Source organism: Ostrea edulis, chromosome 5 (genome assembly GCF_947568905.1).
Source record: "Ostrea edulis chromosome 5, xbOstEdul1.1, whole genome shotgun sequence".
NCBI lineage: Eukaryota > Metazoa > Mollusca > Bivalvia > Ostreida > Ostreidae > Ostrea > Ostrea edulis.
Window position 1 is genome coordinate 8,554,357 of NC_079168.1, and position 14,404 is coordinate 8,568,760.

The 14,404-nt window shown below is 33.2% G+C and overlaps 1 protein-coding gene across 4 annotated transcripts in view; it reads right to left on the minus strand.

Annotated features, from left to right (window-relative positions):
* The window catches only part of LOC125649191 (centrosomal protein of 112 kDa-like), a 36,387-nt gene that overhangs the window by 16,978 nt on the left and 5,005 nt on the right, over nucleotides 1-14,404 (minus strand). For 2 of the 4 annotated variants that reach the window (XM_056167164.1, XM_056167163.1), the window contains exons 7-15: nucleotides 13,983-14,082; nucleotides 11,899-11,983; nucleotides 11,653-11,690; nucleotides 10,178-10,244; nucleotides 9,818-9,873; nucleotides 9,581-9,670; nucleotides 8,798-8,897; nucleotides 7,070-7,188; nucleotides 1,175-1,318 (exon numbers count right to left, since the gene is read on the minus strand). In XM_056167164.1, coding sequence (XP_056023139.1) covers nucleotides 1,175-1,318; nucleotides 7,070-7,188; nucleotides 8,798-8,897; nucleotides 9,581-9,670; nucleotides 9,818-9,873; nucleotides 10,178-10,244; nucleotides 11,653-11,690; nucleotides 11,899-11,983; nucleotides 13,983-14,082 — 799 coding nt within the window. The remainder of the gene's footprint in view (nucleotides 1-1,174; nucleotides 1,319-7,069; nucleotides 7,189-8,797; nucleotides 8,898-9,580; nucleotides 9,671-9,817; nucleotides 9,874-10,177; nucleotides 10,245-11,652; nucleotides 11,691-11,898; nucleotides 11,984-13,982; nucleotides 14,083-14,404) is intronic. The other 2 variants (XM_056167166.1, XM_056167165.1) reach the window with 1 other exon arrangement.

Below are 14,404 nucleotides of genomic sequence, written 5' to 3' on the forward strand. Positions count from 1 at the left end.
TCTTCACCTTTCTATTACACAAATATTCAATTCAATTTTAGTCTAAACAGAAAACACTGTAAATTGACTAGAATTAGATATTTTTTTTTTTTTTTTTTTTTGCAGAGAATATTCATCGTTCTGTAGTGGATACACAATCAATTTCACTAATGAGACAGAATCTTGTCAAATATTTTCACTAGATTCTCACTTGTAAACATATTTTCTATAACCGACTACAGAATAATTATTCAAAATCTTCCATAAATTCTACAAAACAGTTGAATAGATAGTTAAAAGTTTTCAATGAAAAAAAAAATATCTCTACAACATTATTAATCATAATTCTAAATTTTTAATAAAACCACACCCTTAGAAGTTACATTAATTTCTGATCTTACAGATATGTATTACACCATTACCATGATCTAAATTGACACTAGATTTTATCAGAGAGACAAGGAGAGTATGAGAAATTTTAAAATATTTTTATTATTGGACAGAAGCAGACGAGAGTATGAGGCAATGATGAAAATCTACATGAAGCAAACTGCACCCCTTACCTGGTATACCTCCTTAAGAAATAATTAGACATCTCAGAAATCTCACAGCAGATATATCAGAAGTCACAGAAATCTCACAGCAAATATATACCAAAACTTAGGTTTTTTGGGCTTCCACTTCAAAATTATGGGAAATTTTGACAAAATGTACCAGTTTTATACTGTTTACTTACTTAATTAAGAAATGATTTTAAAAGATTGCAACTATTACTCCCCAGAACCAACTCCAACTTAGATATATACAATTGAGAATCGAAAAATTAATGGTTATTATTAAAAAGTTTCTTTCCCAAGAAATACAATGAAGACATAGTATTAAAATGTACACACTGTAGGTATAGCAGAATTGATTTTCTCCGAGTATAACGATATGAAAGTCCTGATTTGGTTGATAAGTCATTCAGTAGGGAGAAAAACAGATATCATTACAGTGTTGTAATGTTATTTCTATTTCTAGGAGTATTCATGGATCAGTCTCCTACTTGGAGCATTTATAATGACCAAAATTTAAAGCTTGTTACACTCCCAAAACATAAAAACCCAACATGCACTACTGCTTAATCTCCACCACAAAATATCCATATTTCTACAACAGCAAAAACTTCTATTTTTGGAAATGACCTCTGACCTACCGTGGACGTGGTTTGCTGCCCATACTCTTTCTCCATTTTCTGTAATCTAGCATTTGTGTCATCCAAAATGCCCTGTATATTTTTGGTGTGCTGTTTCTGCATCTCAAATTTCTCGTGTTCAAAGTCAGCAAACATATCATTCATCTGAGTATAGAATAATTATCAATAATAATGATAAAACCTTTATCTATCCAGGATTACAAATTTAGCGATAACACTAGTTTTCAATATGAGACAGTAAAATAAACAAAGATTATAAGAAGTAGAGTACATAGAAACTTAAGAAATAATTATGAATGTGAAATAAATAGATACAAAATGGAAGATGATCTCTAAGATAATTTCTCTTAAAACACACTACACTTGTTGAGTTTCGCATATCTTCACTCAAAGCATTCCACATATTGCTACCTGAAACACTGAAAGATCTTCTATAATATTCAGTTCTTGCCCTGGGTACATACAAATGTACAGTGCATTTTGAATTAAAATTCCTTAGGAACAAATTAGAAGACTTGACATTTATTCAAACTCATTGACAAAGTTATCCCTCCCTTTGAAAACTTTTCATACGGGGCCATAAAATATGTGTAGAAAATAATTCTTTTTTCTCCAGACACTATAGTGTATACTTATCCCCTATACTACAGTGTATACTTATCCCCTATACTATAATGTATACTTATCCCCTATACTATAATGTATACTTATCCCCTACACTATAGTGTATACTTATCCCTACACTATAGTGTATACTTATCCCATATACTATAGTGTATACTTATCCCTACACTATAGTGTATACTTATCCCCTATACTATAGTGTATACTTATCCCCTATACTATAGTGTATACTTATCCCTACACTATAGTGTATACTTATCCCCTATACTATAGTGTATACTTATCCCCTACACTATAGTGTATACTTATCCCCTACACTATAGTGTATACTTATCCCCTATACTATAGTGTATACTTATCCCTACACTATAGTGTATACTTATCCCCTATACTATAGGGTATACTTATCCCCTACACTATAATGTATACCTATCCCCTATACTATAGTGTATACTTATCCCTACACTATAGTGTATACTTATCCCCTATACTATAGTGTATACTTATCCCTACACTATAGTGTATACTTATCCCCTACACTATAGTGTATACTTATCCCTACACTATAATGTATACTTATCCCCTACACAATAGTGTATACTTATCCCCTACACAATAGTGTATACTTATCCCCTATACTATAGTGTATACTTATCCCTACACTATAGTGTATACTTATCCCCTACACAATAGTGTATACTTATCCCTACACTATAGTGTATACTTATCCCCTACACTATAGTGTATACTTATCCCCTATACTATAGTGTATACTTATCCCCTACACAATAGTGTATACTTATCCCTACACTATAGTGTATACTTATCCCCTACACAATAGTGTATACTTATTCCTACACTATAGTGTATACTTATCCCCTATACTATAGTGTATACTTATCCCTTATACTATAGTGTATACTTATCCCCTACACTACAGTGTATACTTATCCCCTACACTATAGTGTATACTTATCCCTACACTATAATGTATACTTATCTCCTACACTATAGTGTATACATATCCCCTATACTATAGTGTATACTTATCCCCTACACTATAGTGTATACTTATCCCCTATACTACAGTGTATATTTATCCCCTACACTACAGTGTATACTTATCCCCTATACTATAGTGTATACTTATCCCCTATACTATAGTGTATACTTATCCCCTACACTATAGTGTATACTTATCCCCTACACTATAGTGTATACTTATCCCCTATACTATAGTGTATACTTATCCCCTATACTACAGTGTATACTTATCCCTACACTATAGTGTATACTTATCCCCTACACTATAGTGTATACTTATCCCCTATACTACAGTGTATACTTATCCCCTATACTATAGTGTATACTTATCCCCTACACTACAGTGTATACTTATCCCTAGCTGCAATAATGTAGCCCTCTCTGATTTTTTTTTTTTTTTTTTTTTTAGGGAGAGGGCTACAACTCCTTAGGATCTCCGTAATGGTGCAAATGCGGGAGTGATTCACTCCCGCAACATTTGCGCTCATTCTAAACATTTCCTGACTTTCTTTACGTAAATAAAATGATATTCTATGTTTCTTAGTCAATATATAAATTTACAACCTACAACTTTAGATTTGTGAGGCTCTATTCTACCGTTTTCAACAATTTCGATAAATCCCAGTTTCTCGATTCATATTTGTGCGCCATGTTTGATGTACTGAAGTTTCAACTTCCGGTTGTCAAGTCATTTGCATATGCCATATAAGGTGGTATTTACATCAATGGACAAGTATGGAGGCGAAAGCTATTTCGTCGGTATTGAGAAGGTTTGAATTTAATATCAAGTTAAAAACCGAACAGCAGAGTGTAAATTCTTTCTGCAACAATATGATTTTCCTTCCTTTGTCGAAGTGGCTCGAATAACTACATTTTCGCGCTGATTGTCAATGTTTAGGCTTTTCATTAGATCCACCTACGAGATCTCGCGATAACAAGCATGGCGGAGCAGACGAAGAATTTTGCATGCTGTACATTATATTTAATGAAAAACACCTTTATTAGACATGCCCGAGCACAAAGTTGGTACTCCTTTTGGTATAAACAACATTTGGGACTAATGCACAGAGTTTATTATCGGTTATTCATAAAATTATTTTGCACCATTACGGAGATCCTATGGAATTGTAGCCCTATCCCGAAAACGTCAGAATAAAAAAAAATTGGATTGGGCTACATTATTGCAGCTAACTTATCCCCTATACTACAGTGTATACTTATCCCCTACACTATAGTGTATACTTATCCCCTATACTATAGTGTATACTTATCCCCTATACTACAGTGTATACTTATCCCCTACACTACAGTGTATACTTATCCCCTATACTATAGTGTATACTTATTCCTACACTATAGTGTATTCTTATCCCTACACAATAGTGTATACTTATCCCCTATACTATAGTGTATACTTATCCCCTATACTACAGTGTATACTTATCCCCTACACTATAGTGTATACTTATCCCCTATACTACAGTGTATACTTATCCCCTATACTATAGTGTATACTTATCCCTACACTATAGTGTATACTTATCCCCTATACTACAGTGTATACTTATCCCCTACACTACAGTGTATACTTATCCCCTATACTATAGTGTATACTTATCCCCTACACTATAGTGTATACTTATCCCCTACACAATAGTGTATACTTATCCCCTACACAATAGTGTATACTTATCCCCTATACTATAGTGTATACTTATCCCTACACTATAGTGTATACTTATCCCCTACACTATAGTGTATACTTATCCCCTATACTATAGTGTATACTTATCCCTTATACTATAGTGTATACTTATCCCTTATACTATAGTGTATACTTATCCCTACACTATAGTGTATACTTATCCCCTACACAATAGTGTATACTTATCCCCTACACAATAGTGTATACTTATCCCCTATACTATAGTGTATACTTATCCCCTACACTATAGTGTATACTTATCCCCTACACAATAGTGTATACTTATCCCTACACTATAGTGTATACTTATCCCCTATACTATAGTGTATACTTATCCCCTATACTATAGTGTATACTTATCCCTACACTATAGTGTATACTTATCCCCTACACAATAGTGTATACTTATCCCCTACACAATAGTGTATACTTATCCCCTACACTATAGTGTATACTTATCCCCTACACTATAGTGTATACTTATCCCCTATACTATAGTGTATACTTATCCCTTATACTATAGTGTATACTTATCCCTTATACTATAGTGTATACTTATCCCCTACACTATAGTGTATACTTATCCCCTACACTATAGTGTATACTTATCCCCTACACTACAGTGTATACTTATCCCCTACACTACAGTGTATACTTATCCCCTACACTATAGTGTATACTTATCCCTTATACTATAGTGTATACTTATCCCTTATACTATAGTGTATACTTATCCCTTATACTATAGTGTATACTTATCCCCTACACTATAGTGTATACTTATCCCTTATACTATAGTGTATACTTATCCCCTACACTATAGTGTATACTTATCCCTACACTATAGTGTATACTTATCCCTACACTATAGTGTATACTTATCCCCTACACAATAGTGTATACTTATCCCTACACTAGTGTATACTTATCCCCTATACTATAGTGTATACTTATCCCCTATACTATAGTGTATACTTATCCCCTACACTATAGTGTATACTTATCCCCTACACTATAGTGTATACTTATCCCCTATACTATAGTGTATACTTATCCCCTACACTATAGTGTATACTTATCCCTTATACTATAGTGTATACTTATCCCCTATACTACAGTGTATACTTATCCCCTACACTACAGTGTATACTTATCCCCTATACTATAGTGTATACTTATCCCCTATACTATAGTGTATACTTATCCCCTATACTATAGTGTATACTTATCCCCTATACTATAGTGTATACTTATCCCCTATACTACAGTGTATACTTATCCCCTACACTACAGTGTATACTTATCCCCTATACTATAGTGTATACTTATCCCCTATACTATAGTGTATACTTATCCCTACACTATAGTGTATACTTATCCCCTATACTATAGTGTATACTTATCCCCTACACTATAGTGTATACTTATCCCCTACACTATAGTGTATACTTATCCCCTATACTACAGTGTATACTTATCCCCTATACTATAATGTATACTTATCCCTACACTATAGTGTATACTTATCCCCTATACTATAGTGTATACTTATCCCTACACTATAGTGTATACTTATCCTCTACACTATAGTGTATACTTATCCCCTACACTATAGTGTATACTTATCCCCTATACTATAGTGTATACTTATCCCCTATACTATAGTGTATACTTATCCCCTATACTATAGTGTATACTTATCCCTACACTATAGTGTATACTTATCCCCTATACTATAGTGTATACTTATCCCCTACACTATAGTGTATACTTATCCCCTACACTATAGTGTATACTTATCCCTACACTATAGTGTATACTTATCCCCTACACTATAGTGTATACTTATCCCCTATACTATAGTGTATACTTATCCCCTATACTATAGTGTACACTTATCCCCTACACTACAGTGTATACTTATCCCCTACACTATAGTGTATACTTATCCCTACACTATAGTGTATACTTATCCCCTACACTATAGTGTATACTTATCCCCTACACTATAGTGTATACTTATCCCCTATACTATAGTGTATACTTATCCCCTACACTATAGTGTATACTTATCCCCTACACTATAGTGTATACTTATCCCCTACACTACAGTGTATACTTATCCCCTACACTACAGTGTATACTTATCCCCTACACTACAGTGTATACTTATCCCCTACACTATAGTGTATACTTATCCCCTATACTATAGTGTATACTTATTCCCTACACTGTAGTGTATACTTATCCCCTATACTATAGTAAACACTGCACATTACAGTTGACAGGAGAGATGAGACCTCTTTTTCAAATATTTTTTTCTGCTGACTGAAATATACAATGTACGCTACTTTAGAGTTGATAGGACAGGCCTGGATTTCTTGAAATAAACTTCAGTCAAATCTTGGAACTTTAGTCTGAGATTTTACTTAGATTTTGACTGTTCGGAGAAAAGAAACTCAGATTTAAGTTTGAGATTTGTTTCAGGAAATCCAAGTCAGGTATGACCTATTTACAATTACCTTTTTCTCAAACTGGCTATTTCTGACCTCTGTTGACTCCTCCAACATCCGTTTCAGTTCCGTGATCTGCTTATCTTTGGTTTCAATCACTTGATGTGAATCTTTTCCAATGTTTTGTACTAGAAAATGAATAACAGTATCAGTTTTCCATTAAGTTTCAATTTAACACCAGATGCAACAGTGTTCATGTACATATATTGAGACCAGGGAGCCAAACATGATAAACAAGTCATAAAATTGACCAATGAGAGCTAGTTATTGAGATAAACAAATAATAAAATCAACCAATGAGAGCTAGTTATTGTGATAAATGAATAATAAAATCAACCAGAGAGCTAGTTATTGCAATAAACTATAGTCATTGTGGAATATCATTATTTCAAATACAGGCATACAAAAGGAAAGAATGAGATACGTAAGTCATTAAGATCTACACATACATAAATCATTAAGATCTTCACGTCTGCTAACTTAAAGGAAAGAATGAGATCTGAAAGTCATTAAGATCTACACGTCTGCTAACTTATCGCAATTCACCTTTGAATTAGAACGCTTTACCCGATATAGTATTGCGTTGAGTGACAGCACAATTGAATGAGACGATTGAACAGTTTGAATGACATGTAATACAACAAGAGTTTTCATTCGCTGAACGGATTCAGGTGATCAGCTCTCTGAAAAAATATTGTGACAAGAGAGCTACAGATCCACCTTTTATAAAAACCTTCGATCTACAGGGCACAAAAAGCTGCACACGGTTGAGGCCTGATATCGGTGTATTCTTGTGTTGCTGTCTCATAAATTCAATTTCAATATAAAAAAAAATCTGAACATATTTTCCTACTATACTTGTGTCCAAACATACCTTCAAATATTCATTAAATCCACACATGACCCGAAAACTCGCAGCTTCAAATGATTTCGTTTGTTGACGTAGCTATGTTAGGTAGCCGGTCAATTCGAACTCTGTTGCTATTGGTATCTTTTCATAAAATTGGTTGTAAGTTTTGTATTCGATCTTCATTTATTATCACCACGAATAATTAATAGAAATTAAAAAATATATAGTTTTTGTAAAGGTAAAATAAGCTCTTTAACACTTGTGTGGCAGAGATGGAGACCGGCCCAGACTAATGAAAGCCGCATTGCTGTGAGTTTAGCTATTTGAATAATTATCATTTAATGGAACAGGGATGATATATTATTTAAAATATTTAGCTAAAATATTTGTGGGGTATTAGTTCACAACTAGACGCTATTGTGCCAGTATGGAAACGAACTGGGATTCGAATTAACTGGCTACCAAACATGGCTACGTCAAAGAACGAAATCATCAAAAGCATTGAGTTTTTGGGTAGTATGGGGCTTTAATGAATATTTGAAGGTATGTTTGGACACAAGCAAAGTAGGAAAATATGTTAGAAATTTTTTGATATTAAATTTATGAGATAACAGCACAAGAATTCAACTTTTTCTCTTTCTTCCTTTGAAGTTTGTTTCTATCTGGCCGTCATGTTTTCAAATGCCAACTACTCCCGTATAAGGGAATTTGGGCGGACTTATACATATGGACCAATGAGAGTTTCTGTTGCATTTCGCAATTGTATTACAAACAGATTCAATTGTGTCGTCACACATATATCGGCCAAAGCATTCTAATTCAAAGGTGAATTGCGATAAAGGAAAGAATGAGATACATAAATCATTAAGATCTACACATATGCTAACTTTTTCTTTCCAGTTTGCTGATGGTCTCCTCCAGATCTTTGGCTTTTGTTCTGTAGTTTGTCTTCAGCTCCTCTATCTCACAGTTCTTTCTGTCCAAAATCTAAACACAAGCACCCAGCTGTTATTCTAATGCAACGGTTCTGTAATTCGCATTTGGTTTGGCTATTAATGCACAGGATCCAGTTTCATGAAGGATAATTAACTTTAACAGACAGTTAACTTGCCATAAACCCTTACATTTATAAAGTGTTAACTGTCAGTTAAACTCAACTCATCTTCGTCCAACTGGGCCCTGATTTTTAAGGCTATTAAACAAGCATTCACAAGATGGGAAACCTTCCATTGTGATGTCATAATAGAGTGACACAAAAACATCAAACACTTTGTGTCGTATTTCATGTAACAAAAAAAAAAAGACGTAAACATCAAGCAAAACAAATAAATGACACTAGAATGGGAATATCTATCTTCTTGTTTGTTTTCTGCAGCTGTTAATGTTAATGCTGATTTAATGTTCGCAAACTGAGTTTACTGGTGATGCATTAGCGGAGCTGTTAAAACTTATTAAATTAAATTAAAGGTCGTAAAAATGAGAAGATAGTTAATTCCTAAGGCAAAGCTTTTCTTTATAAGAAAAATTGGAGTACATATCAGACGTGGCAAAATTGTAAAATAAATCCAAGTCCATCAAACCAGTAGCACTTCTACTCGCAATTTTTTTAAAAAAATCTGAATACAGCTATCATAAAAGTCAGACCCCAGAACAAAATACATTACACACACCTTCTGGACCGCTGAGTCATGTTTTTGCTGTAGTCGGAGTTTTTCCTCATGGAACCGTGCCTCAAGCATCTTTGTTCTCATCTGAATATTCTGTGTAAATTTGAAACCAAATAAAATATTAGTTTATGAAAATCAACTGAAGGTAAAAAAAAAAATAAAATTGTAAATCATAGTTACATAATTGGAAACTAACATCACAATGAAGTATAAATCATAGTTACATCATCAGAAACTTACATCTTTCTCTAAATCTCTTGAAACATCGTTGAAGAATGTATTGGATGCCCCCGTGCCTGATAAAAAAAAAACCTCTGTTAAGAAGCGTGTGACAGAATGTTCATCAATCATATTCACAATGAAAATACATGCAAGTTGCAGAATTTTGAAAAACTAAGATTAAAAGCATACACTGCATTATATTCCCAAACTGAAACTGAAACAAATGATACAGGGGTATATCAGACTGTATTAACAATTAAAATGTATCAATACATTGAATTTATTTCTATAGCGAACAATGCATTGATTATATCTAGTTAGCAATGTATTGGTATACCACAAATATTCCACTGAATAGAGAAAATAAATCAGACTTACTGCCAAATAAATTGCTGGTGGTCTTGGTGTACGGTGGTGAGGGCTGACTGAGTTCTTCGTCCATGACCTACAAACACAGAAATGGACAAACTGATTAACCCTGTATACAACATGTAATTGTGTATCTAGCCAAATTTATCACAGTGAAATAATCAAGTTTAATTCTCTCTAACCACTACGTTAAATTTGTTAACTTGATGAATGTTTATAAAATAAATGAAATAAACAATAGTAATTATACTGTAGACCCCATACAATACACAAGTACATAATTAGCAAAAACGCTGTTCCACGTCTGTTCCTGAGAACGCAAAATGAGGGACCTGTACCCCAAAATTCTTAAATATAAATCAATGATAGATAAATAGAAGTATCCTAATACTTTTGATTTTGTAAAACCAGACTTTCTCTCAAAATATTGCAAAGATCAATGACTCACATAAAGAATTCTACAGTAATACCATGAATACAAGCACAAATATTTTTTCATCAAAATTTATATTTAAAGAGAGAAACTATTCAGAACCAGACATTTCACTTACAAAATGATAAATTTAATTTGGAAATCAACCAACCAATCAGTACACACATATTCAATGTCAACTTGATTTATCTATGTTTACAATTTGTTTATTTCTATTTGATCTTAATTGTCTGAAATATGTTACATCAAATCTTTTTTCTTTTTTTTTTGCATCCTTCTATGTCAATAACAACATATGATTGTAAAACACTTAGCCCCTTAGTGTTTAAATGTGGCCAATTTGACCTTGACCTTATCAGTCATAAACTTTTGACCATAACTGCCATTTGTAATGACACAAAATTAACATTAACAATTACTGCGGAATTATATAAATTCATGGGTCTCAATTTTAATGAATTGGAGGGGGGGGGGGGGGGGGGGGGGGTAAATGGTTTCATTGGGATGTACATTGAATTTCGTGGATTTCTGTACACTTCAACATTTAAAATTTTTTGTTGTCATTTTATATTTGTGGGATAGAAATATTCCAAAAAATTGAGCCCCAACGAAATCTAATATATAGCACAGAAACAAAGGGAGATAATGCTGCATCTAAATACGAGAGGAAATGCATATCATTATTCCAGATTAGACCCAAGAGATTAATGTTTTTAGATGTTCAGCACATCTTTAGTGATGTCTTTATTAAAACTTGGTTCTTCAGATACAGCACGATCTCCAATTTTGTGAAAGAAATCAGCAACCTACAATGAAATTGTGTTAGCGCAAAAAAAGTTAAAGCCGAGTTAGAATGCAGGCGCTTAATACACAAGGGAACAAACAACGCCATCCTGCAGGAACAAACAACGCTATACTGCAGTACGCATGCTGGGAGGCAAAATCATTTTCTTATGGTGAAGAAAAACTACAGCTATACTGTGAATTTTCTGGTTAAACAATACCTTTAAATTACTGATGTACATTTAACTGCTTTCTTTGTCTCCCTTACCTTCACATTAAACAATGTCGTCTTTTTCTTGTCACCATCTAATGAAAACATGCAAACATGATGTCACCCACTGAATAAAGACTGCTATTAAAACTGTTCTCGGTATCGACTGATTCATCTCCTATGATACACTTGTTGCTTTCAAACCATCAAAGTCAGTGGTTATGAATGAATCACATTTTCTTGCTATTAAGAATTTAAAAAAAAAAATTCTTCTCTTTTCTTTCTGCAGTTAGATGAACTCACCCAGTAAATCAGTTTTAGATTTGTCATCGAAGAGGAAATGAGCAGTCTTTATTGCAGGCTTACGGAAGTCTATGAAACTGTCATCCTGCCAGAAGATCATTAAGAAGCAGGGGTATTACAAAATGAAGGATACAATGAATTGCATGAAAATTTATTGCACTGATGCTACAAATTTCTATTTACTAGTACACAGGCACTGCTTTACTACATAAAGGGCAGATAACTCTGTATCATCCAATAGAATATTGAGAAAGCTTCAGAAATTATTTGTATGCTTTAATAAGCGCAAGATGTAAAAAATACCAAAAATAATTATTTGTAAGCTATTCTTTTAAAGGAACATTAGCAGTCAGCTAGGATATAACACTTTTAAATTCGGAACCATGATTAAAATGCTGCAATGTGTATTAAAAAAAAAAATAGAGAGAGAGAGAGAGATTCTCGAGTGACTTCCAATTGAATTTTATGAAAATCGTGTAAAATTTCTCTGCAATGAATGATATGCTTCCATAAAGCTTCAGCCATTGACTATATAAACAAAAAAAAATTTCTAATATCAAAATTACAACAAAACATTGCAAGATGTACATGTATATAGAATTTGATATGTCAGTGGTGATTTTGATGGACGGTAAAGCTACTTTAATGGTCAATTTGGAAACAATCAGCAAAGATATCTTTGGCAGTTAATGCCCCTTTAAAGGAAAACTCACTCACACGTATTTTCAATATTACAGGATTATTATGATCGCTTACATGTAACACCCCCACCCACCCCAACAAGTTATCAATTTACAAGATGGGGAAATGTGTCTTCAAGGTAATAAAACAATGAGAGCAACCAAAAAAAATTTAAGTTATACCCCTCTATAATCCAAAAATTTCCTATTTGCTTTTGTGAAATTCAATTCTACACAAAGCTACAACACTGAAACATGTGAGGATTTCTACTTCCCTGACAAAGTATGAGACCAAACCACCTAATACTTTCATCAGGAAGACTTTTGCACACAATACAAAAATTCAAGGTTAAGAGTTTACCAGGGTTGCCACTAGGATACCTAATCTGGGTTCTAAAAGTTTGAATATATACAGAAAAATGCTCAACTTTGTAGTTGAATGTGAAATTTAATGCATGAGTGGGACAGAAATCAGATTACAGTGATATTTTCACTGTTGCAAAGATCGAATTAATACACATGTATAGTCATTGTGTCACTATTGTTTTTCTCTTCTTTTCTTTTTGTTATCTGTCATTTGTTTTGTTATTTTGACTGTATGCCATCATGGTGATGTCAATAAATAAATTGAAAAAAGATCTTGTCTCACAAGTGACAAATTTCATACTCAACTACAAAAACTAAATTTCCTAATTTTTTACATTTTCCATAGATTTCTGATTTCCTCTTTTGAAATCAATGAATCAACCATGTCTATGATTGCAGATATGAATGATAGAATAATCAGAAAAGTTTCCTATGAAATTTCAAGCATCACACATGAAAGAAAATTCTACCTAAAAGGAAGATAAATTCTAAAATCTAGTCGAGAGTATCGCATGTAAGAATAAATTTTAGCATAAGGGAAAAACATGGATGAACGAGTCGAAGATTAAATTACTGATTCCATCCCAAAAAACATATAAACAAATGATCTCAGACAAAATAATTTCAGCTGTGGGAGATAGCTCTTAAAAACAAAGGATATGCACAACAGTTGCTCCATTGTCATTTTACATTGCAAATATCACCTTCATTCAATGAATGAATTACAATATTGCACTACCGAAAATGTTACAAATAAGGACTAGTCTTACCACTCAAATCACAAATTAAAATCTACATATTTACTGAACAACTGTACATCAAAATTAAAATCAACATATTTACTGTCAGAACAAACTGTGCATTAGATTAAAATCTACATATTTACTGGACAAACAGTACATTTCAGATAGTTAAACACACAGACATCGCATTAAAAAATAACATTTACCCAGAGCCAATAGTCAGTTCACACTATCAGTAAAAGACGACATCAGTAGTTACAACAATTCCCAAAAAAATCTCTAGCTTTATACTTACATATGCATTGCCAACCAACTCTGGGTGCTCTAATCCACGGGTAGGGGAGGTTAACCCAGGGGCCTTATCCAGGTCAAACCCAAGACTAGTATGTGGACGCCTGTAAAATTACAACTACAGTCAAACCTTGTTATCTCGAACTCGATGGGACAGAGAAAAAACTTTAGATATCTGAGGATTCAAGATATCGAGGGTAAAATACTTAGAGAATAAGTGGTTGGGACTTCAGAATTACTTCAACATATCCATGACATTCGGTATATGAGTGTTCAAGATACCAAAGTTCAACTGTACTCTAAATTCACCAAATTCAATAAAACAACACAATAAAATCACAAAACACTCTTTAAGGGTTCTACCATCACCTTTGATTATTTCAATCAAATGTTGCACTGCGTAACACAATACGTTATTTACAAAGC